The sequence below is a fragment of the Brassica napus genome, chromosome A9 (assembly GCF_020379485.1).
Source record: "Brassica napus cultivar Da-Ae chromosome A9, Da-Ae, whole genome shotgun sequence".
Classification (NCBI taxonomy): domain Eukaryota; kingdom Viridiplantae; phylum Streptophyta; class Magnoliopsida; order Brassicales; family Brassicaceae; genus Brassica; species Brassica napus.
Genome location: NC_063442.1, coordinates 40,357,829 through 40,380,972, shown reverse-complemented (window position 1 = coordinate 40,380,972; position 23,144 = coordinate 40,357,829). Strand labels below are relative to the sequence as shown.

At 36.2% G+C, this 23,144-nt stretch overlaps 5 protein-coding genes across 5 annotated transcripts; 4 read left to right on the top strand and 1 right to left on the bottom strand.

Annotated features, from left to right (window-relative positions):
* Positions 1 to 2,815: 2,815 nt before the first annotated feature.
* On the top strand, positions 2,816 to 4,984 carry LOC106369093 (3-ketoacyl-CoA synthase 4-like). The gene has a single exon (XM_013809197.3). The coding sequence runs from the start codon at positions 3,309 to 3,311 to the stop codon at positions 4,839 to 4,841; it is 1,533 nt and encodes a 510-aa protein (XP_013664651.2). The 5' UTR covers positions 2,816 to 3,308; the 3' UTR covers positions 4,842 to 4,984.
* An 84-nt stretch (positions 4,985 to 5,068) lies between these two features.
* Positions 5,069 to 8,494, bottom strand: LOC106369094 (sugar transporter ERD6-like 4). The gene is made up of 17 exons (XM_013809198.3): positions 7,873 to 8,494; positions 7,715 to 7,777; positions 7,543 to 7,632; positions 7,407 to 7,466; positions 7,253 to 7,318; positions 7,096 to 7,161; positions 6,910 to 6,985; positions 6,759 to 6,823; positions 6,576 to 6,668; positions 6,413 to 6,493; positions 6,242 to 6,326; positions 6,107 to 6,153; positions 5,972 to 6,034; positions 5,837 to 5,896; positions 5,688 to 5,753; positions 5,538 to 5,597; positions 5,069 to 5,463 (listed from the first exon to the last, which is right to left on the bottom strand). The coding sequence occupies exons 1-17, from the start codon at positions 8,065 to 8,067 to the stop codon at positions 5,236 to 5,238; spliced, it is 1,464 nt and encodes a 487-aa protein (XP_013664652.1). The 5' UTR covers positions 8,068 to 8,494; the 3' UTR covers positions 5,069 to 5,235.
* A 1,507-nt stretch (positions 8,495 to 10,001) lies between these two features.
* Positions 10,002 to 12,340, top strand: LOC106369097 (nucleosome assembly protein 1;2). The gene is made up of 10 exons (XM_013809200.3): positions 10,002 to 10,196; positions 10,297 to 10,340; positions 10,432 to 10,527; positions 10,650 to 10,742; positions 10,862 to 10,931; positions 11,012 to 11,073; positions 11,146 to 11,508; positions 11,589 to 11,632; positions 11,727 to 11,931; positions 12,025 to 12,340. Exons 1-10 carry the CDS (start codon positions 10,157 to 10,159, stop codon positions 12,091 to 12,093), a joined length of 1,086 nt encoding a protein of 361 aa, XP_013664654.1. The 5' UTR covers positions 10,002 to 10,156; the 3' UTR covers positions 12,094 to 12,340.
* Positions 12,341 to 12,694: 354 nt separating this feature from the next.
* On the top strand, positions 12,695 to 15,016 carry LOC106369098 (DNA repair protein recA homolog 3, mitochondrial). Its single transcript, XM_013809201.3, has 8 exons — positions 12,695 to 12,952; positions 13,031 to 13,097; positions 13,226 to 13,443; positions 13,518 to 13,605; positions 13,689 to 13,861; positions 13,938 to 14,084; positions 14,166 to 14,300; positions 14,380 to 15,016. The coding sequence occupies exons 1-8, from the start codon at positions 12,896 to 12,898 to the stop codon at positions 14,788 to 14,790; spliced, it is 1,296 nt and encodes a 431-aa protein (XP_013664655.1). The 5' UTR covers positions 12,695 to 12,895; the 3' UTR covers positions 14,791 to 15,016.
* Positions 15,017 to 15,414: 398 nt separating this feature from the next.
* On the top strand, positions 15,415 to 18,604 carry LOC106369099 (WD-40 repeat-containing protein MSI4). The gene is made up of 15 exons (XM_013809202.3): positions 15,415 to 15,796; positions 15,953 to 16,016; positions 16,106 to 16,192; positions 16,289 to 16,351; positions 16,508 to 16,573; positions 16,650 to 16,724; positions 16,815 to 16,890; positions 16,963 to 17,161; positions 17,237 to 17,318; positions 17,399 to 17,472; positions 17,558 to 17,669; positions 17,759 to 17,833; positions 17,930 to 17,997; positions 18,071 to 18,170; positions 18,254 to 18,604. The coding sequence occupies exons 1-15, from the start codon at positions 15,519 to 15,521 to the stop codon at positions 18,353 to 18,355; spliced, it is 1,521 nt and encodes a 506-aa protein (XP_013664656.2). The 5' UTR covers positions 15,415 to 15,518; the 3' UTR covers positions 18,356 to 18,604.
* The last annotated feature ends 4,540 nt before the right edge of the window (positions 18,605 to 23,144 follow it).

Sequence of the window (23,144 nt, the reverse complement as noted above, 5' to 3'; positions counted from 1 at the left end):
AAAACATGTTCGTTGTTTAATACAAAAGAAAGCGACGTGCATTTGATTTAACCCAACACAAAAATGATACACTTATCCAAATTAAAGAAAGGAAAAATAAAAGTTTTTGTTTTGTTTGAAAGCAAGTTCATGAGTAAAAAAAGCTGTCATATTCAGCTTCTACGTGTTCTTGATCCTCCTTAACCACAGCCTCTACTACTATTACCGGCTTTGGCACATCTTATTTTCTTAGGGAAATCGGCCAATTCCTACGTCAACAGAGCCCAACGGTCCCGATCAGTACATGAACATATCAGCTGTGCAAATACATACATCAACACTTAGTTAATTCAAATTCTATACACGAACTAACAAAATACGGTTTTTACATACATTGACCAATTTACCGTTAGTCAGACGTAACAGAATATGAGCTGTCTGTTATGTACCGCCTACGTGGATTTTTACGTTTTTAAATAATTAATAAATTAATAAAAAGAAATAAAATATGGTTTAAGGGGGGAGTTGAACCCGGGTGTGAGCAATATCCATCACAAGAAGAAACCATTGTGCTAGACCCGAATCATTGTTTTTAATCCCAATTGTTTCTTATTTATACAGATATGTCATTCACATATTTCTTTTTTTTTTTCTTTCCCAGTTTGACTTTTCATCCAAATGTTTCCAGAATCTCTTAAATGTCTGTCATTCCAATTCCATGATTCATTACTTGCTTCAAAGCAAAAAAAAGAACTCCATTTGCTGGTTTGTGATAATATTTGTTTGATGAGCATACTGAGACCAAAAAACTTATGTAATAGACAAGAAACGATCTTGATTACACGCCGGTTTGTGATTATATTTAGTTGACAGAAAAAGAACTTCAAAGGCTTGTTTTTTATTGCCAAACAATATCATCTTTTATGTTTTACTGAATAATTTCTAAACCACTTGTTTTTTAAATTAGGAACTAACATTTGAGAGATTTTTTTTTTTGATAATAAAAACATGCACAGGAAGGAAAAAAAAAACAGAAAATGATTTATCAAGGTATAAATAGAAGTTAAGAGGAGACAAAATCAATGTATCAAACTTGGCCCAGTGGTTGAGTGATCAAAGAGTCATTGTGCTAACCTGGGTTCGATTCCACCTTTAGGCAATTTAAAAAAAGGTTTTTTATTTACTATTTATTATTTTAAACGTAAAAGCCACGTATGATAGACAGCTAAGCGACAGTTCATATTCCGTTACGTCTGACTAACGGTAAATTGGTCAATGTATGTAAAAACCGTATTTTGTTAGTTCGTGTATGGAATTTGAATTAACTAAGTGTTGATGTATGTATTTGCACAGCTGATATGTTCATGTACTGATCGGGACCGCTGGGTTCTGTTAACGTAGGAATTGGCCGATTTCCCTATTTTCTTATATGGATAAGACATAACAAACCAGCCCTTAAGCAGCACAAATGGGCTTTTAAGTAAATGAGCCCAACGGGCTCATTGAATATTTAGGCAAATAAATAACACTGTAATGTACACAGCAGTTCCATCACTACTGTTATAGTTTCAAGCAAATTTGAAAGTGAGATACGCTCGATTTTAAAAGTTTTGAAAAAGCTTAATGGAGATCTCAGCTTCCAATCAGATCCGGATAACACTTCCCACAAGATTTTCGCCTTTTTAGATGGTTACAAAGTCAACATTTTGAGATCTCTTTCCTTTAAACCCTTTATTTTGGAATGTAACTTTTTTCACACTATTTTTAGTTTTAGTTTTTTTTTTTGTATTTTACTATACTAGTTACCCTTCTATGTTCTTAGGCCTGAGCATTTTAACCTGGACCCGAACCGGAACCGACCCAAAAATATCCGATCCGGATCCGGACCGAAAATTTACAAGTACCTTTTGGGTTTAAATTGTTTTTACCCGAATGGACCCGAAACCGAAAGGAACCGACCCGAATAGACCCGGATCCGAAAAGAACCGACCCGAATAGATCCGAGCCGATAAGAACCGATTTGTATCCGATTTAAAAACATGTATATCTAAAACTATAATGTTTTTGTGTTCTATTTTATATATATTATTTTATGATTTAGTTGAAATATCTTTTGTTAACAATATTTGTTATTATTATGTAATATTGTTTAAGTAATATGAAGCTTTAAAATGTAAAATTTAGAGTTTAAAATGTTTTATTTTAATTATTAATAGTTTCATTTAAATTATTTTGTAAAATTTTAGATATACATGACAAATATCAACTAAATTTGATGGAATTGGGTATGTCATGTCTTTTTCAGATCCTAAATACCTGAACCCGACCCAGACCCGATATGAACCCGAAAAATTATGAGTATTTTAATTACAGACCCGAACTGATCCGGACCCGAGAAGAACCGACCCGAACCCGAACTGAAAATTTCTAAGTATCTATTGGGTCTAAATATTTAGGACCCGAAAGACCCGGACCGGACCCAAAGATCCGAAAGCCCAGGCCTATCTGTTCCATTCTACTATATCACGAAAATTAATCAGTTTTTTTTTTAACAGCATAGCTTTATTTAATTAAATTGTGAAAGGATAATACAAAAATTTAATCAACCAAAGAGGAGGAATATGAAAATTAACAGAAGAAATAACTTGTTGAGTAGCTTTTCTGGCCAGAGCATCAGCCGCTTGATTATTTTCTCTCTTAACGAAAATTAATCAGTTTATGATGTACAGATAGAGGAAGTGATATCTTAACAAATTTTATCAAATTACAACTTAACCAAAAAAAGTTAGTTTTGTTCACGTAAGAAAAGGAATATGCGGCCAATTTGGGACACGATCAAACATTTTCTAATAAGAAAAAAAATCAAAAAATATTTTTACAGATACACAGTCATACAGAATCTATTCTCAAGATGCTAATAATATCTTTTTTTAATAATTCCAATGTAACAAAAAATAAATAAAAAGAGAAAAGGAACAAAAAAAAAAACACAGCTCACATGCCTCACGTCTCTTGGTTCTCTTCTCTCCACTCTGTTTTTGCTTTGCTGCTGTATGCTTCGTCAATATTCCTTTTTTTCCAAAAAAAAAAAACGTGTACCCTCCACTAGATCTACCACCTTTGTTTCTTTCCTCTCCATTGCTTCAAACATCTCTGTCCTGTTCAAAACCAAAGCTCTGTGATTTTTTTTTTTGGTGGGCCATCGTCAAACTTGTCTCCTTTACGTTCCTGAATATTTTAAAGACAGCATTCTCCCGTTTACACCTCCGTACAAAAAAAAAACCAGACTCTCTTTGTTCTGTCAGTTCAACAAATCTCATCTCTTAACCATGGACGGTGCCCGAGGAAGCAACGGTGACGGTTCTGTCGGAGTACAGATCCGACAAACCCGGATCCTACCTGACTTTCTCCAAAGCGTGAATCTCAAGTACGTGAAGCTAGGCTACCACTACGTCATCTCGAATCTCCTGGCTCTCTGCTTGCTCCCTCTCGCCGTCGTCATCTCCGTCGAAGTGTCTCAGACCGACCCCGAAGATCTCCGCCAGCTCTGGATCCATCTCCAGTACAATCTCGTCAGCATCATCGCCTGCTCCGCCGTTCTCGTCTTCGGTCTAACCGTCTACGTCATGACCCGGCCCAGGCCCATTTACTTGGTGGACTTCTCCTGTTACCTCCCGCCTGACCACCTCAAGGTTCCCGTCTCTCGCTTCATGAACCACTCTACACTCACCGGAGACTTCGACGAGTCTTCCCTCGAGTTCCAGCGCAAGATCCTCGAGCGGTCTGGTCTGGGGGAGGACACGTACCTCCCCGAGGCTATGCACCACGTCCCGCCCACGATCTCGATGGCCGCCGCTAGAGAAGAAGCTGAGCAGGTCATGTTCGGGGCGTTGGATAAGCTGTTCGCGAACACGAACGTGAAGGCGAAGGATATTGGGGTCTTGGTTGTGAACTGTAGTCTCTTTAACCCTACTCCTTCGCTCTCGGCGATGATCGTGAATAAGTATAAGCTTAGAGGTAACATCAGAAGCTACAACCTCGGCGGGATGGGCTGCAGCGCCGGGGTTATAGCGGTTGATCTCGCTAAAGATATGTTGTTAGTGCATAGGAACACTTACGCGGTTGTTGTCTCCACGGAGAACATTACTCAGAACTGGTACTTCGGTAACAAGAAAGCAATGTTGATTCCTAACTGCTTGTTTCGCGTCGGCGGCTCCGCGGTTCTGCTGTCCAACAAGTCTAGGGACAAGAGAAGGTCCAAATACAGGCTCTCGCACGTGGTCAGGACACACCGTGGAGCAGACGACAAGGCTTTCCGTTGCGTGTATCAAGAACAGGACGACACGGGGAGAACCGGTGTGTCCTTGTCGAAAGAGCTGATGGCTATTGCTGGGGAGACTCTCAAAACTAATATCACCACGTTGGGTCCTCTTGTTCTACCGATAAGCGAGCAGATTCTCTTCTTCGTGACTCTTGTTGTGAAGAAGCTTTTTAACGGTAAGGTTAAACCGTATATTCCGGATTTCAAACTTGCTTTCGAGCATTTCTGTATCCATGCTGGTGGAAGAGCTGTGATAGATGAGTTGGAGAAGAATCTGCAGCTTTCGCCGGTTCATGTCGAGGCTTCGAGGATGACTCTTCATAGGTTTGGGAACACGTCTTCTAGCTCCATTTGGTATGAGCTGGCTTACATTGAGGCTAAAGGAAGGATGAGGAGAGGCAACCGGGTTTGGCAGATTGCGTTTGGGAGTGGGTTTAAGTGTAACAGTGCGGTTTGGGAAGCTTTGAGGAATGTGAAACCGTCTAAGGATAGTCCTTGGGAAGATTGTATTGATAAGTATCCTGTAACCTTAAGTTGTTAGGCTTTGTTTGAGGAAATTTGAGAAACTCATCAGTATCCATGGTTGTGTTCTGTTCTGTTCTTGTTGTTTTTGATTATGTTTTGGGAGTTTTTGTGATATTTTTTGAGTTACATTTGTTGAGGTCATGCATCATGTGTTCAGTTCTTAGTTGTGTAAATGACAAATTCACAAAATAATAAATGAAAATAAAATAAAATAGAAGTATGGATATTTTAACTAAAGTTGTGGATCAAAATAATTCAATTTTTTATCATGGAATTTGCAAAATAGCTGGTGGAAAACATGCTGAACAAAGCAGGAAATAAAGACAAAGAGAGGACAAAAGAATGATCTGTAATGGATAAAAACAAAAGTGAAAAATGTATGTTGTTTGTCTTCTTCTCCTTGTATAGAATCATCTGAACAATGCTTGAATCTCTTCAAGCGTTTTGCCTTTGGTCTCAGGAACCCAAAGACACACAAAGGCCACAGTGAATCCACAGACCAAAGCATAGAGGGTAAAAGTTCCTCCACTGCTCCATGCTAAGAGCATATTTGCAGTCATTGTGACTAACCAAGAGACGAACCAGTTGGCTAAAGTTGCTATACTTCCGGCCAAACCTTTTATATTCACTGGAAGAATCTGTTATTGCAAACATAAGAGATTAGATTTAGCTCTTATTTTAACATCAAGTAGCATGCTTAATATTCTGATACCTCAGACATAATCAGCCATGGGATTGGTCCCATTCCTAGAGAGCAAGCAATAACCATAGCCTGTAAAGAAGAAGAAAAGTAAGCAAGATTAAGCACAAATGCTATATTTTGGTATAACAATGTGTGAATGTATATATACAAGAAACTTACCACAACTCCAACTACAGAGACCATGCTTAGAATGTTATACATATTGGAATCAGGTGATACAAATTCCTAAAAAGAGATTACAAACTTGGTATCGAAGTGAAACTCTACATTTAAGATAAAAAAATTTATCTCAAAAGTTTAGAGAGTACCTTAAGGTAAAACGCGACTGCTACAATCACCAGGCTAATCGTCATCCCTATAGAAGAGATCTGCATTTTAAGAGGAACAACTAATATTTTGTTTGCATATATAATTAAATCTTATGAGTCTCAAATAATCCTCACCATGAGCAAAAGTCTGCGACCTGATTTATCAACCAGCCATGTAGCTACTGCAGTGGCCAGTACCTGGTTTAGAAGGAACAGATGAAGGTTATAAACCAAATCAAATGTCTTCTATATTGATTAAAGTTACATTACCTGAACAGCACCAACTCCAAATGTTGCCACATTACTCGATGAGACCCCTAAGTGAAAAAAATGGAACAAAGAAGCATGTTTATTCTCTCTATGGAACATTCCAAAAGTCAAAGACAAAGATTTAGAGACTCTTACCTGCAGATGCAAAAATTGTACTCGAATAGAACAAGACACCGTTGATTCCTCCAAGTTGTTGAAGTACAAGCAGTCCTATACCAACCTGTAACACGTATATATTAATATTAGACAAAACATGTGAGCTTCTCTCAACAGTTTAGCTTCCAGAGGTAAGAGTAACTACTGTACCATCAATGGAAAATAGTATCTCCTACGCTTGAGGTCCACAAACCGAATAGCAGAACGTTTGCCAGATGAGGCCACAGATCTCTGTATATTGGTAAAACAACTCATTCAGCAATCATGAACATAATCAAAACCTGCGGTGTCATGTTTCACTTTAGTCAAATACCTTGATTTCATTAACCTCGATGCTAATGTCAGTATCAAAACCACGAAGAACTTGCAAGGAAGTTTCAAAATCATCTGTCAAACCCATCTTTGCCTACATACATGACACAAACACAACAACAACACAAAAAAAAAAAAGAGAATAACTAATAAAGAAATAATACAACCAATTATAAAGACTTACCAGCCACCGAGGAGATTCAGGAATGAAGAAAAGACCCGGTATCAATAATGTACATGGCAATACTCCTAATGACAAAACAAGACCATCAAGAAAGTGTGATTAGACCGTATGGTTTCTGTAAAGCCAAGTTCAAAATGTTATGAGAGTTAACCCAAAACTGCAAGAATTCTCCATGGAACAAAGAGACCGAGTAAGTATGCCAACATTATCCCAACTGTTACAGAAAGCTATAAACACACAAAAACATCCAATGTTTTAATGTTAGGTGTAAAAAGAATAATCAGATCATAAAATGCAACAAAAAGAAAAGTGAATCTAGTATAAACACATGCCAAACCTGGTTTACTGAACCTAATGCTCCTCTCATGTTCTGTGGAGCGATCTCGGCTATATATACAGGCACCTATCCATAATTGTGTACATATATATGTTTATTCAGTTATTCCAAAAAATTGCTAAAAGCAAAGAGCTACTTGAGTCTAGTTTTTTTTCACCGTATAAGAGATGATCCCAACGCCAAAACCTTCTAACAGTCTTCCCATGTAAAGAAAAGAAGTATCCTAAACAAAACCAAGAAGGATATGAGTCCCAGAGTTAGAGAGGTAAGTCAAACATTATAGAAACCACTGAACACCACCACACACTTACTTTTGCAAAAGCTATAGAAAGCCAGCCCATAATATTGGGAATGGCAGCAATCATCAGAGACTGTCAAAAACAGATACATTAATTAAAAGCAAGAAGATATTACTTTAGGAGCTAAGATATAAAACTCTCTTTTTACCCCTTTTCTCCCCATGTATTCTGCAATCTGACCACTTGCAATTGCGCCAACCATAGCACCCACATTGGATAGAGACCCAAACACAGAGTACTAAACATAAAAAATGAACCTTAAATGTCATAACACTAAAAAAACAGACAGTTGTTAGATAAAGATGGGAGGTTTTTATTACCTCTGATACAGTTAAGCCAAGATCCTTAGTAATAGCAGCTTGAGTTGGAGAGGAATAGCCACACTAAACAACAACAACAAAAAAAATCAAAACATTCCACAGTCTAAGTTCCATTGGTAAAATTGAGATAGATGTGAAATTTTTTGGGTTTGTATTACAGTGAAACCGAATTGAATAGGACCAAGAGCAACGATCAAGACACAAGCTAGGACAGAGATGGAGCTGTCTCGAATAGCAAGAGACGATTCCAACATGCTAGATTGTCTGGAACCCATCCGGTACCAGCTTCCCGTGTGTAAGAAGGGACGTCGAAGATCACTCCTTCCCTCTTCCGTATCATCTCTGTTACTCATCTCTTCTGAATCTTTACAAAATCGTACGTGATCTACAGAGAAACAAGCTTCGTATGATCTTATGAAGGGAAAAAGAAAGAAGGCCGGATGAGATTCGAAGGATGTCTTCTCTTTTGATGTTATGTTAAATGACCATCATGGTTTCAGGAGCCAATGCCTGGAGAGACGTAGACAGTTTCAGAGTTTTCCACCTAACAGACACGTCTCCTTGATTAAAATACTAAATACATTTCAGTTTAAAGGATTAGTCAAAAAAAAAGTTAATATATCCATATGCAATCCTTTTATGTTATAATTGAATTGAATTGTTGGTTTTTTGCATGGGTTTTATTGAACCATTGATGCATGTTTACGTATACGACCACTAGTTTATACTATTATTTATCTTCCTTCTACATACTAGTTAACTAGTAGTATATATAATCTGCTTTTAGACATTTACAAAGTGACTAATTACGATATATAAAATAATATTTGCACCATAAAATTCATACTTAATACTTTAGTTTTCTTTAATACATACTATCAAAGAGTCGTCTGACATATCGATCACAAGCTGAGTTATCTAACTAATGGTAAGAGACACCAGGTCTAGGTCTTGACTCGCGCATCCGTACATGTTTTTTATACTAAAACATTTTAGTTTATATAATAAAATTTATCACTAAATTAATGTGATTTATATGTATTATATAACTCTAAAACGCCTATATTTAAGTGGCTTATATTGTTATTACTATAAATTTTTTGTAATAAATTTCATTTTGAGAATATTATTATGTAACAATATTATTTTACATTATTTTTAATTTTTTCTAAGTTTGAAATGTATATGGAAGTCAAATTAAATTGGACCTACATAATAGAGAAGAAATATTGTAAGATATTGTTAAAAACACCAACAAATATTTTTTTTAAAGAAACTATAATATATTGTACATGCAAAACAATTTTGTAGTAAAATCGTATTTGAAAAATTGCTTGAAATACACAAAGTTGAATAAGATTTTTTGTTATTTTATTTTATTTTATTTGAAATTAAATTGGATATTTCTTTCTAAAAAAATCTTTTTAAGATCTTTATAAAATTATTTCCGAAAATTAATTAATTTAAATTTTTATCATCACTAAAGTATAATTAAAAATCTTTTATCTGATTTTAATTTTCGTTCATTAAATTTAATTTTCGTTCATTAAACAAAAAAAATTTAATTTGAAATTTTAGTTATATTTTATGATAGTTAAAATTTAAATTAATAAGTTTTCGAAAATAAAATTTAAAATGATTCTGACAGATTTTCTTAGATTTTTCTTAAAAATATTTATTTATATTTTAAATAAAGGATAAAGATATTAAAAGATATGATGATTAAAGTATATAAAATTTGATAAACATGATGATCCATTTTTAAATATCACGCATAAAAAAAATCATGATTTCTATTTTGTTAGTATAGATAATTATGTTTAGAAAACTTTTTTTTTGGGAAATTACCACAAATTAGCACATTCATAGTATCACTTTTCATGTTTACACTAACCATTTTTATCTTTATTTTTAATGAAAATGGTAAACATAAAATTTTCCCTAAAATAAAATTGATAACTAGTTTTCAATAAAATTAAAATTACCAGAAAATGTCAAAAACATTTTAGATTCTGAAACAACAAAAATGGGGAATACAATTTTGGGGATTGTTATTGGATTGGTATGAGCAGTCGAAAAATACGAATCACCATCTTATTAATTTAGAGATTGGGTTAGAATATTAAGGTTTTGGGCCCTTGGGTGCGTTTTACGAACCGAACACTGCTTTACCATTTTTCCAATAAATCAAAATTACGGAAAAAAATTAAACAAAAACAAAATCAAAATTACGGAAAAATATAAAAAAAGATAGGAAAAAGAGATTGCCACGACTTATAAAGTGCCCAAATATTTCGGACTACACGTTTCACGCCCTTTTCTTTTTCTTTTTAATTTAATTAAATTAAAATTTTCTCTCCGCCCGCCGCTCTCCCCAGAAAAACTAGGGTTTTAAAGAAGGGGGGTTTCACTCTTATCCTCCGCCTGAAGAAGAAGAAGAAGATGAGCAACGATAACTTGAACATGTCCGATCTCACCGCCGGTATGTAATGACAGGCTGATTCCTTTTGTTTTTTTTAATTCTTCTTCAGGATTTATTGAAAAATCCTTCTCTTTTTTTTGGTGTGGTTTTGCTTATGTAGCCCTTAACGTTGAGGATCGTGCAGGCCTTGTCAATGCTCTTAAGGTCAGTTCTAGACTTAAAGATTGAATTTTTATAGCAAAAGGATTTGGTTTTGATGATTGTGTCTGATTCTTGATTTTGATGTGTTGTGCAGAACAAGTTGCAGAATTTAGCTGGACAACACTCGGATGTCCTTGAGAACTTGACTCCCATTGTCAGGAAGCGTGTCGAGGCTCTAAGAGAGATTCAGGCTAGTCAAATCTTCAACCTTTTATTTTTATTCTTTTGCGTTTGGTATGAAGTAATTAGCAGTGCTCTGATGAGAAATTCCCAAATATTATCTGATTCCTTTTTTTTTAATATACATTGCAGAACCAACATAATGAAATTGAAGCAAAGTTTTTCGAGGAAAAGGCAGCTCTTGAAGCTAAGTATCAAAAGTTGTATCAGCCTTTTTATACCAAGGTCAAAAAAATAAATAATGATCTAATAGTTTTCTTTAGATCCTTACTTCTTAAACTTGTCTCTTTTTGTATGATTATTGTTGGTTCTGCTTTTTTTTCTAACGTGATGATCACATACAGCGGTATGAGATTGTGAACGGTGTGGTTGAAGTTGAAGGTGCACCTGAAGAAGAAGATAAAGCTGCTGAAGGTAGTGTCTTATCAGTTTACTTACACTGGTTATGTGTGTTTTAGCTTCCAAATCATAATGTTTGATGAACATCTGTGCAGAGAAAGGAGTACCTGACTTCTGGCTTATTGCACTCAAGAACAATGAAATAACTACTGAGGAGGTTCGTTCGTTACTCTTTTGTTTATGAAAAGACAGTTCTCTTTATGCCGATGTTGTTCCCCAATGATTGTAGATAACTGAGCGAGATGAAGGTGCTCTTAAGTATCTTAAGGATATCAAGTGGAACAAGGTTGAAGAGCCTAAAGGGTTCAAGCTTGAGTTCTTCTTTGATGAGAACCCTTACTTTAAGAACACTCTCTTGACCAAGACGTATCACATGATCGATGAAGATGAGCCTATCCTCGAGAAGGCCATCGGGACGGAGATTGAGTGGTATCCTGGAAAATGTTTGACTCAGAAGATCCTTAAAAAGAAGCCGAAGAAGGGATCCAAAAACACAAAGCCCATCACTAAGACTGAGGAGTGTGAGAGTTTCTTTAACTTCTTCAATCCACCGCAAGTTCCTGAGGACGAAGATGATCTTGATGAGGAATTGGTATGGCCATCATCCCCTAAAGCAGTTTAATTTTTTTTTTTTGTATTTAGAATTGCGTTAACTTGATTCTTCTTGCACAGGCTGAGGAACTCCAAGGTCGAATGGAGCAGGACTATGATATTGGGTCTGTATCCTTTCTTACTTCATCTTTACTTCTCTTTGCTCTTTTAGTTCTCAGTTGTGGGATCTGAATCTGTGCACTGTTGTTTATCATGTAGATCAACCATTAAAGAGAAAATTATCTCGCATGCTGTGTCATGGTTCACTGGTGAAGCTGTTGACGAAGATGACCTTGAGATGGATGATGATGAGGAGGACGAAGAGGATGAGGAGGAGGACGAAGAGGAAGATGAAGAGGACGAGGATGATGATGATGATGATGAGGAAGAAGAGGAAGAGAAAGGAAAGAAGAGCAGAAAGAAGGTACTATGTGGTTAATACTTTTCTGTTTCTCTTGACCGTAGGATCTACTTCTTGTTGATTGTTTAACCTGTGGATCTTTTTCTCTGTGAACAGAAGTCTGGAAGAAGTCAACTTGGGGAAGGTCAGCAAGGTGAGAGGCCACCGGAGTGTAAGCAGCAGTGAGTAAACTTCTCAAGAAGGAAGAAGAAGAGTCGGGTCTTTTGTGTTTCTTAATTTGCAGAGTCGTGGTCTGGTTTGTATGATTATTTTATCAAGTTTTGGGTGGTGGTTTGCTAAAAAAAAAAAGCTGGTTATTTGGTTTGGTTTGTGTCTGATTTTTCATTTGCATTGTGTTCTCTCATGAACTGGTTTGAGCAATATATTTTGTCGTTTTCGTTCCCAATTTATATATTCTTTTAAGTTGATCGAATGATCTCATTGTCATTCGTAGAACAAATTCCATTTGGATATTGGGTTGGGTTCACTTTGGTTTGGATTCATTCTTAACTGCAACAATCAAACCGAAATGAAAATTTCTCTATTCTGTCATCGTCATACCATATACTATCTCTCTGTTTTCTCGCATTTCACTTTCACAAATCACGAAAACCAAATAGCACAACATCAATGATCCAAGAAAACAGCAAAAATCAAATGCCAAATGTTTTGGGCCGGATATGGCAGGAGTAGTATAAAAACAAAAACCAGATTACTAAACCGTAAATGTACTTAAACCGATCAATATAATTTATCGATTTAAATAAACCAACTAATGAGCCGGTTTTGTACTTTGTCTTTTGAAGACAGGACAGGAGGACAAGAGCCTCCGTGGACTTGTTGTAAGAAAACCGATCAATAAAAAATTGGCGAGGGAAACGAGAGAACCTAAAACCCTAAAAACTCGTCAGCTTTTCCGAGTAGTTTTCGAATTCACTGTTTACATTCTCGTGAGAAAGAAAGAAAGAAGCTTTGTAAGTGTCTTTCTATGGCGGGGATTCTCCGAAACGCGTCTTCACTGAGACGCTCTCTTCTCTCTTCTGAGGTATCTTTATTTATTTGCGAGAAATTAAACACTGTCGTTTTCACGGCTTAATTCAATTGGGAGTTTGGAATTTTGCAGGTATCTACTACTAGAGGAGGTGTGGTTGGCACATCGTTTCAGCTCCTCCAAGGTTTTGCTGCCAAAGGTTAGTTAAAGCTTTTACCTTTACTTAAACTGCTTTATTAGTCTAATTAAAGCTTGTGCCTTTGGCTCATTGTCCTTCTTACCGTCAAGGTTTCTTGCCATTAATACTGCTTTTTATCTTTTTGGAAGCTAAAAAGAAATCAAAGTCAGATGGAAGTACGTCATCTGAAGAAGGTATGTCGAAAAAGGAGATAGCTCTGCAGCAAGCACTTGATCAGATAACCACTTCCTTTGGCAAAGGCTCTATCATGTGGCTCGGTCGTGCTGTTTCTCCTAGAGATGTCCCCGTTTACTCTACCGGCTCTTTTTCCCTCGATCTAGCCTTAGGTGTCGGTGGCCTTCCCAAGGTAAATGAATGATATCATCATCACTTTAATGTAGTCCTAGTCTCAGCCTTTGAGTAGCTTCTTGTTGTTGATAGGGACGTGTTGTGGAGATATACGGTCCTGAAGCATCTGGCAAAACAACACTTGCTCTTCATGTTATTGCTGAAGCTCAAAAACAAGGAGGTTGTTTGTTTACATGTTTCTTTTTAAAACTCTTTTGATTGGATTTCAAAAGGTGTGATGTTCTTTTTTGCTTGTGTGTACAGGAACGTGTGTATTTGTAGATGCTGAGCATGCGCTTGACTCGTCGCTTGCTAAGGCAATCGGTGTGAATACAGAGAACCTGCTTCTCTCGCAGCCTGATTGTGGTGAACAGGCACTTAGTCTTGTCGACACTTTGGTCCGAAGTGGTTCCGTTGATGTTATTGTTGTTGATAGTGTAAGTATGAATAATGGATCCATGAGTTTAGGTCTCTCTCTCCTCTCACAGGTTTCGTGTGATTTCTTTTTAACAGGTGGCTGCTCTTGTGCCTAAAGGAGAGCTTGAGGGAGAGATGGGTGATGCACATATGGCTATGCAAGCCAGATTGATGAGTCAAGCTTTGCGTAAACTGAGCCACTCTTTATCCTTATCGCAAACCCTTCTCATCTTTATAAACCAGGTATAATAGAACCTTCTCTACTTAAGATTTTGTATGATATAAGCTCCTGCTTTTGTGTAATGCATCTTGTTTTATGCTCAGGTGAGAGCTAAACTTTCTACATTCGGAGGATTTGGAGGTCCAACAGAAGTAACATGCGGTGGGAACGCCTTGAAGTTCTACGCTTCTATGCGTCTCAATATCAGGCGAGTGGGACTTGTCAAGAAAGGTGAAGATGTAAGTTATTCCAAAACCTGCTCATAAACTGCATTTGCTTGTGTTTGAAAGTTGACATTGTATGCTTTTGCTTGTGCAGACGACGGGGAGTCAAGTTGCTGTGAAGATAGTGAAGAACAAGCTCGCGCCGCCTTTTAGAACGGCGCAGTTTGAGCTCGAGTTTGGGAAAGGAATCTGCAAGGTCACGGAGATTATCGAGCTGAGCATTAAGCACAAGTTCGTCGCCAAAAACGGAACGTTCTACAATCTGGACGGGAAGAACTACCATGGGAAAGAGGCTTTGAAGAAGTTTCTGAGGCTGAATGAGTCGGTTCAAGAAGAGCTGATGGCCAAGCTCAAAGAAAAGCTCATTGTCGATAAGGAATCTGAATCTGAGGAAGAAGAAGAAGAAGAGGATTCTGGTCGAGTTTTGGTTTCGTCTGAGAACACAGATGATGAAGAAGCACCAGCTCTAGACGTTGTTGCTACTGCTACAGTTGTTGAATCATGATCAGTCACCTCCGGTTTAAGGATAATATTCTTCTTTCGGTTTAATGTGGACTGGGTTCGGTTTTCCCTCTCCCCCGTGTAATTTATGTGTGAGTTGAGTTAATCACGTTTACATGTATTGGTGAGAATTTTTTTTGTAGTTTTATAGGGAAAGTTTAATGTTTGAGGAAAAAGAAAAACTGAACATTTTTGTTATATCCCTATAAGATATTCACTAGATTTTGAAAGCGCAGGATTATTTTTATTATAAACTATTTGTTAATTTTTAGCAACATCAGGAAAAGAAAATATAGAAGAAAAAAAATCGTTATAGTCATCAGAGGTTTTAAAGTATTTTCTTAATATTGACTCTTGTTATTGTTATGTAAATTCAGCAATTTTTTTTGTATTTATAGTAATTTTGACAATAATAAGTTTCAAATTTTAATTAATAAATTTGGAATCAATAGTTTCAAGAGAAATATCTTATGTGGCAAATTTCTCATTTATTTATGATTTATAATTGATTATATATTTTAAAAATATTACTACTCTAAATTAATATAAAATTATTTTATTTTATTATTTGTTAAAATAATATGTTTTATGATTAAGAGAACAAGGGAAACTGTGATGGTTTTGTTTTGTCTGTAAAAGCAAGTGAGAGAGAGAGAGAGATAAAGTCTTGTCTCACTAAAGCTAGAGAGAGAGAGACTAAAATCAAAAAAAAAGTCTCCCAAAAAAGGAAAAATGGAGAGCGAGGAAGCGGAAGTGGCAGCGGCAGGAGCAGCGTCGCCGAGCGGAGGAAACGTGACATCGGCGCCGAAGAAGAGAGGGCGGAAACCTAAGAGCAAGGAAGAGTCTCAGACGCAGGAGGAGAGGGGTGGGAAAATGAAGGAAAGCGGGAAGAAAACGAAGCAGGAGGAGCAGAGTGTGGACGAGAAGTACACTCAGTGGAAAGGTCTCGTCCCCATTCTCTACGACTGGCTCGCCAATCACAACCTCGTCTGGCCTTCCCTCTCTTGCAGGTCCTTTCTCTCTCTCTCTCTCTCTCTCTCTCTCTCTCTCTCTCTACTTCTTCTTCTAGGGTTTCCTGGATTGAATTGCCTCAATTGGCAAATATTTGATGAAGTCATTAGTTCTCTTGTGCTAAGAGGTTTCGTTTGTTGTTTGGCCATTGGCAGATGGGGTCCACAGCTTGAACAAGCAACCTACAAGAATCGACAGCGTCTTTACCTCTCAGAACAAGTAAGGTTTTTTTAGCTTTCTCCTGTATCTTACTTGCCCCCTTAACATTTGTTGGCTCATGAGAATATTTTTTATAATTTTGTCACTAGACTGATGGCAGTGTGCCCAACACTCTAGTCATAGCGAATTGCGAAGTTGTTAAGCCAAGGGTCGCTGCCGCAGAGCACATATCTCAGGTATTTTTACTGAATTTTCCTACAATGGATATCCTGTTGTGATGTGACATTTGGTTACCTCCATCTTCTGAAAATGTGTGTGTGTTTTTTGTTCAGTTCAACGAAGAAGCACGTTCTCCATTTGTGAAGAAGTTCAAGACCATCATTCACCCTGGAGAGGTATCTCTAGATATTCATGTATCATCAACATTGTTGGTTCTAGTTCTGTTTTTTTTTTTTGTATCTGCCCCACTGTTTAAACAAGTCCATGAATTTACTAGAAAGTATAAAAACCCTGTTTGATGCAAATATCCATCACTAATTTTGGTATTGCAGGTTAACAGAATCAGGGAACTCCCACAAAACAGTAAGATTATTGCTACTCACACCGACAGTCCTGATGTAAGTGCTGCTCCTTCTTCTATTTCAAGTGTATCGTTTTCATACTTGTTTCTGAATAAGATTATGTTGATTCCAGGTTCTCATTTGGGATGTTGAAACCCAACCAAACCGTCATGCTGTCCTTGGAGCTGCTACTTCCCGTCCTGATTTGGTAATGTCCACAATCTTGTCGCAAATCGTTCGTTCCTTGCGGGTTATTCTTTATTTTCTTTTTGTCTTACCCTCATCATTTTTGTTACAGATATTAACTGGACATCAAGACAATGCTGAATACGCTCTTGCAATGTGCCCAACCGAACCCTTTGTCCTCTCTGGAGGTCTGTGTTTCTCTAGTTTCTTATCCTTTTTGTTTGTCAGTTTCTCATACAAAGGTTCTTTATTTCTCTTAGGCAAGGACAAGTCGGTTGTTTTGTGGAGTATCCAGGACCACATCACAACGGCTGCTAGTACAGATTCCAAATCATCTGGATCCATCATCAAACAGACTGGTGAAGGTGGTGATAAGACTGAGAGTCCTTCTCTTGGCCCACGAGGTGTATATCATGGCCATGATGATACCGTTGAAGATGTCGCTTTCAGCCCCACTAGGTAGAACAATCCCCCTCCTTTTCATCTCGCTTTTTTTTTCATGCCTTTTCTGATGATGCTTCTGGTGAATTTTAGTGCACAAGAGTTCTGCAGTGTCGGTGACGATTCTTGCCTTATACTATGGGATGCAAGAACAGGCACTAGCCCTGTCACCAAGGTAGTTAATTCTATTAAATTGTTTTGAAGTTTCTTGCCTTTTGTTTACTTTATCTTTGTTTTTGTGTGTGTCTTTATCAGGTTGAAAAGGCGCACGATGCTGATCTTCATTGTGTCGATTGGAACCCTCATGATGACAATCTCATCCTGACAGGGTATGTTGATTAATGCACACGTAGTGTATCTAATTAAGATATCCATACATGTACTCATTAGGGTATAGTTGTTGTATGTTGTCAGGTCTGCAGACAACACTGTTCGGTTGTATGATCGTAGGAATCTGACCTCAAATGGAGTGGGTACGCCTATTTACAAATTTGAAGGCCACAAAGCTGCTGTTCTTTGCGTTCAGGTTTTCAATTAACACCTCTTAATGTTTTCTTGTTTCATCATCTCACTTGTATCTAACTGAGGACCGTTTTGTTAAAAAAATCAATTCAGTGGTCTCCTGATAAGTCATCTGTTTTTGGGAGTTCCGCAGAAGATGGTCTCTTGAACATCTGGGATTATGACAGGGTACGGTGTACATAATAAGTCAATCAGATATGTCTGAAATAGTCACTCTTATTGTTGATTACTGATGTTTGGTTTTGTTTAACTAACCATCATCAGGTCAGTAAGAAGACTGATCGTTCGGCTAAAAGTCCGGCTGGGCTCTTCTTCCAGCATGCTGGTCACAGGTTCTTAAAGACTTGATTGTAACTCTCTCATTTACTTGCTTCTAAGTTGTCTTGTTTATATACATTTTCTTAGGGACAAAGTAGTTGATTTCCACTGGAATGCGGAGGACCCTTGGACAATTGTCAGTGTTTCTGATGACTGTGAGACTACTGGTGGAGGTGGAACACTGCAGGTAACTCTTTTTCTCTGTATCCTTGTTTGAGCAACTTCGTCCATAAATATGTGTGTTTATAACTTATCTTCTTTCTTTGATAGATATGGCGGATGAGTGACTTGATTTACAGACCGGAAGAGGAAGTTCTGGCAGAATTGGAGAAGTTCAAGTCGCATGTTATGACATGTGCCTCCAAGCCTTGAGGGGAAGGAAAATAAATAAAAGTACCATTGTCTATCTGTCTATCTTATCCGCCTATTTGGTGGTTTAGTTGTCGGTTTAGCAAGGAATCTTGTTTTTGTTGTTTAAAAAAAAAGAGGCTGGTTTGTGTGTTTGAGATATTGGTAGCTTTTAAGACCTTTCCAAATCGTTTAGGGGTACATGGTTTTGGTTCTGTTTTCTCAAGACTCTTTTAAGTGATATTTTCTTCAGCTTAGATGTTATTAACCGAAGTAACTCTGTGTTTTGGTTTTATTTTGCATTGCATTGAAAATCAGCCTGAACCGAAGTAGTATTATGTCTGAAATTAAACCAGCTTCAAAATATGAAATTGGCATTGAACTTTGTGATAGCAGTAGTATGGGGTGCGGAAGATGTTCTACACCGTGTGTGCTAATTACATTTTTGAATCTGTAAAACAATTAACGTAATATCACTATTATTATAGCATTTAAAAATAAAAATAAACCCGACTTTATATTTTTCGAATCTGTGCTTTTCATTTCTTTGGAAGGATTTGTCCTAACGAAATTATCGTATTGATACTTTGATAGTAGTAAGTAGTAGCAATCAAACGTAAACACATCTAACTAATACTAAAAGGGGAATATGGTGAGTGGAGAGAGTGTCCACATCAGCATAAAAATTCCTACCAATCAGAGAGCATCATTTCATTGGGTCACGACCAATTATACATTCTTTAATCTATATGTTCGGCCCTATAATTAAAATTAAGCCCAAAAAGTTCAGCTATAAGATTGCCAAATCGACCTTCCTCCTCCCTCCCCTTGATCGCCGGTTTCTACCGTCCACAGTTGTTACACACATCTTACTTACTGCTACAATCAATTACTTCCCCAAAGCATTGAATCCTCAACATAATCCCATCGATGTTCTTCTTCCCCTCCCTCTTCTATATAACCTTATGAATCCATTATCCATTCAAGCCACACTTCTCCGCTTTTCAACACAAACAGATCATAACAATGGCTTCCAATCAATGAAGGCAAATCGTCCCTCCCCTAACGTCTGGCTTCTCCTTTAGCTCTATATTACTTTTAGTAACAGCAAGGTAAGTAGGATTAGTGTTTTCTTCCCGTCCTTTAGTTGTCTGGGATTCTAATTTGGGATTTGATTCTGAAGTTAATAGACAGATGGAGCGGTAGAGAGGGTTAACGTCGGCGGAGTCAAGACATGTACCAAAATTATTGCAGGTTGTGCACACGACGAGAAGAGCGAAGACCGGTTCGGAGGGGATTCTGACGTTTTTGACGTCTGTGGCGATCAGAGTGTTTAGAATGTTTTTTTTTTTTAACGTCTCATTAATTATGCTATTATAACGATGAGAAATATTACATAGACGATTTTACAGCCGACAATTCTACCATCATATGAGAATGCACGTCTGACTGCATCGCTCCGAGCCGCCCTATGAGATCATGTTCGATGATACGCCCTTGCACCATGCTGAAGACCTCTTGTAACCTTTTTTCTCCATGATCTGCATAATTTGCGTTTTCTGGGGTTTGAACCCTAGACCTCTTGGTGTAGAAGTATTAATGAACCCTTAATCAAACCACTGGACTAAGGGGGCTTCCACGAGTGTTTAGAATGTTTAGCTAACAAAAATGAGGATTTTTATTTCAGGTTCTTGCCCCCAGAAACTTATCGGCCAAGCGAAAAACGTATGATTATCGAAGGTTAGCGACTAATGTTCAGTTGGCGTTTATCTTTGATTCATGGTCACTTTGATTATCCTCATCATGTTTGCAATATATTAATCAGACGGTTCTCTTTGATTCATCAAGAAACTTTTGAAGTTTTCTTTCAAGTAATATCAGTTGGAGTGCAAGGTGAGAAGAGAACAGATTCTATGTCGTTTCTCATCGCGCAGTTACAAGCCAAGACAGAATGACTGCAAATTGGTAAACTTCTTACTTTTCTTATTACCGATCTATATAGAACCCGTTTGACCATTCGACTTGCTACTTTGTTGATGTGAATACTTAAGGTTGGTCAATTCAGTTATTGTGAGTATTTTTTATATTTGAGAACTTTAGGACTGTTTGTTTCATGTATTTGAGTATCTAAACTCATGTATATATGTATATTTCGTGTGTCTCATACCTGTTTAAACGTTTCTTCACTATCTGTGATGTAACTTTATGTCTCCATCAAATATAGACAAAAAGTATATTGATTCTTAGGATAAAAAGTATTTGTCTTCAGTGCTACGTATCATGGGTGGCCTTCCTGTTTGCTTGGTTTAGTTGTGTAAACGCAAACACGAATCTGTATTGTGATTGTACTAAGATTGGTGGTGATTTTGCAGGCTCCAATTTTGAGCACAAGTTTCTGGATGATACTTTCCGGAAAATCTCTAACAGTATTCAAGGAGTAAACTCTCATGTGGTTCGAGACATTACATCAAAGCCTCCTTCAACGATCGAATGGGAATAAAAGATTTTGATCAGTTAAGGTATTGTATTTTAAAGATTCACTATGGTTTTAAGCTGTGTTTAATGATTCGCTATATGTTATTTTCTTGGATCAGAAAGAATTAGCTCAAAGGTTTGAGAGAGTTAAGTCTCTGGATCTGCATCCTACAGAACCATGGTAATTTTAAGCATTTGATTTTCTCTCATGGCTTAGTTGTAGTGACTGCAGAAAAACTTTGACCATTTGGTATTTGTAATTTTGTGGAGTAGTTTCTATACTTTTACCTTTATTTTCTGTTACGCATGAGCTGATATCACATTATTTTACAGGTTTCGAGCAAGTTCTATTCTGGAATTCTGTGTATTTGTAACTACTAGACACATGTGGGTGAATAATTTTTATTTTTAATCTGTTATCATATGCAGGGTAACCAAACGTGCAGCTGAAATATTATTTTATTTATGTGTTCTACGAGGTTTCACAGATTTATCATAGATTTGTAGGATGCTTTTATGATTCATAGACCTTATTCTAATCTGGATATTGTTTGATAATCCTCAGGTGATTGCAAAGTCATTCGAGGTGACCGATTTACCAAGTATCTCATCTTTCTTTCATCTGTTTTAGTAATAATGTAATAGTTTTATTTCTTTTTTTTTATGTATGTTTTATTTTTTCATTGATATCACCCAAATAGAGTTTAACATACAGAAGTAATGGCCACATTTTCAAAATTTGTAGGATTTTGATAAATAGTAAATTACTTATGATCATAGCTTTTGTTTTGTTGTGACTGAGACTTCTTTTGTCTGAACCTACGACATGTGGCTTCAAGAACAAAAATACACCAAGTCAAATACTCATAAAACAAAAGAAAACAGAGCAAGTGGATATTTGTTGCTACCGTATAGGAGATCTCCCAATCCCAACTACATACCGCAAAAGAATCATCCCCAAAAACCTAAAATGAAGACATGATCAACTCATCAGTGGTTCTAACAGGTTGGGGAAGAAGAACTGTATTGAGATTTACCTAAAGTGTTTTTCGTTACAAGATGATTTAAGATATCTGACATTTTTAAGAATTATAGGTTCATATAAATGTACGAGGTCTATAAGTTATATGCAGTTTGTACAAACCCAAATTTAATAAATGGGTATAAGTACAAGTCCTATAAATTATATGCAGTTTGTACAAACCTAAAGTAAAAATACATGTTTTCAAATACATTGTTCGATCACATTATTATTTAGGGATAAATACATGTGATGTTTCAAAATATAAATACTGATGTTACTAGGACAATGATAAATTTTACCCGCCCTTTGAAATTCTATCACATATTATATTTTCTTATTAATGTAGTTACAATTATATTTATTTGTGGTGAAATGGATTATTAATGACTCTCATTTAGTTTAATGAGTTTAAATAGGTTATGATTTATTAAATGTGATTTAACTTAAAGTTAGTGAAAACCATATTAACTCATTTACATATATATAAATATAATAGAAATATTAAAAATTAAAAATTTCAAATATTTTTCAAAAAAATTGTTCGGTTTCCGGTGCGGGTTGGGTTTGATATGAGTATTCAGATATAACACTATAAGAGCCGCTCGAGGATATAGGCTAGGTCTAACAGAGTATGAGAATTTGATTTTTGGGTTGATTCTGAGTCGGTTTTTTGGTATAAATATTCTTGACTAATTTTGTTAGGTAAATATTAAGAAAATATAATATGTTGCAAATTTTAGGAATAAACTTCTAAAATAATTTCTGAAATGCATATGACACAAGTGTATAATTATGCAATATGACATATTTAATATACTTACCAAAAATTATATTAAATTAAATTAATATTAAACATAATAGGGCAATTCTTCTAAATAGACAATTTTCAAGTTTTTATCACAAAAATAGATCACTAGAAGGAAAATGACCAAAATATTTTATTTAATAGGTAAAAAGACCGTAATACTCTAGATATATATATAAAACAAAAATAAATAATTTTTTATAGTTTTAGATTATATGTGTTCAAATTCGAACTTTTTATAATTTTTTTTTATAATTTTTTTTCAAATTTTCTTTTTGTAATCCGAAAATACTTTTTGAAACTATTTTCAAAAATTTTATTTTCAAATTTTTAATATTTATTTTTTATTTTATAAAATTTTAAATCTCAATCTCAAATCTCCACCCCTTAAATCTAAACCCTAAGGTTTGGATTAGTTAACCCTAGGGGTATAAGTGTATATTTACCTATTTCATGAAACATTTTGGTCATTTTGATCCTTAGAGTCTATATTTGTGACATAGATTTTT

Bases quoted from the DNA above. Each gene is read 5' to 3' on its own strand.
- LOC106369093 (XM_013809197.3), top strand. From the start codon at position 3,309: ATGGACGGTGCCCGAGGAAGCAACGGTGACGGTTCTGTCGGAGTACAG.
- LOC106369099 (XM_013809202.3), top strand. From the start codon at position 15,519: ATGGAGAGCGAGGAAGCGGAAGTGGCAGCGGCAGGAGCAGCGTCGCCG. The intron at 15,797-15,952 runs GTCCTTTCTCTC...GGCCATTGGCAG, and splicing joins TGGCCTTCCCTCTCTTGCAG to ATGGGGTCCACAGCTTGAAC. The intron at 17,473-17,557 runs GTATGTTGATTA...GTATGTTGTCAG, and splicing joins GACAATCTCATCCTGACAGG to GTCTGCAGACAACACTGTTC.
- LOC106369097 (XM_013809200.3), top strand. From the start codon at position 10,157: ATGAGCAACGATAACTTGAACATGTCCGATCTCACCGCCG. The intron at 10,743-10,861 runs GTCAAAAAAATA...GATCACATACAG, and splicing joins ATCAGCCTTTTTATACCAAG to CGGTATGAGATTGTGAACGG. The intron at 11,633-11,726 runs GTCTGTATCCTT...TTTATCATGTAG, and splicing joins GAGCAGGACTATGATATTGG to ATCAACCATTAAAGAGAAAA.
- LOC106369098 (XM_013809201.3), top strand. From the start codon at position 12,896: ATGGCGGGGATTCTCCGAAACGCGTCTTCACTGAGACGCTCTCTTCTC. The intron at 12,953-13,030 runs GTATCTTTATTT...GGAATTTTGCAG, and splicing joins GCTCTCTTCTCTCTTCTGAG to GTATCTACTACTAGAGGAGG. The intron at 13,606-13,688 runs GTTGTTTGTTTA...TTGTGTGTACAG, and splicing joins TGAAGCTCAAAAACAAGGAG to GAACGTGTGTATTTGTAGAT.
- LOC106369094 (XM_013809198.3), bottom strand. From the start codon at position 8,067: ATGAGTAACAGAGATGATACGGAAGAGGGAAGGAGTGATCTTCGACGT. The intron at 6,035-6,106 runs GTAATGTAACTT...CTTCTAAACCAG, and splicing joins TTGGAGTTGGTGCTGTTCAG to GTACTGGCCACTGCAGTAGC. The intron at 5,598-5,687 runs GTAAGTTTCTTG...TCTTCTTTACAG, and splicing joins TCTCTGTAGTTGGAGTTGTG to GCTATGGTTATTGCTTGCTC.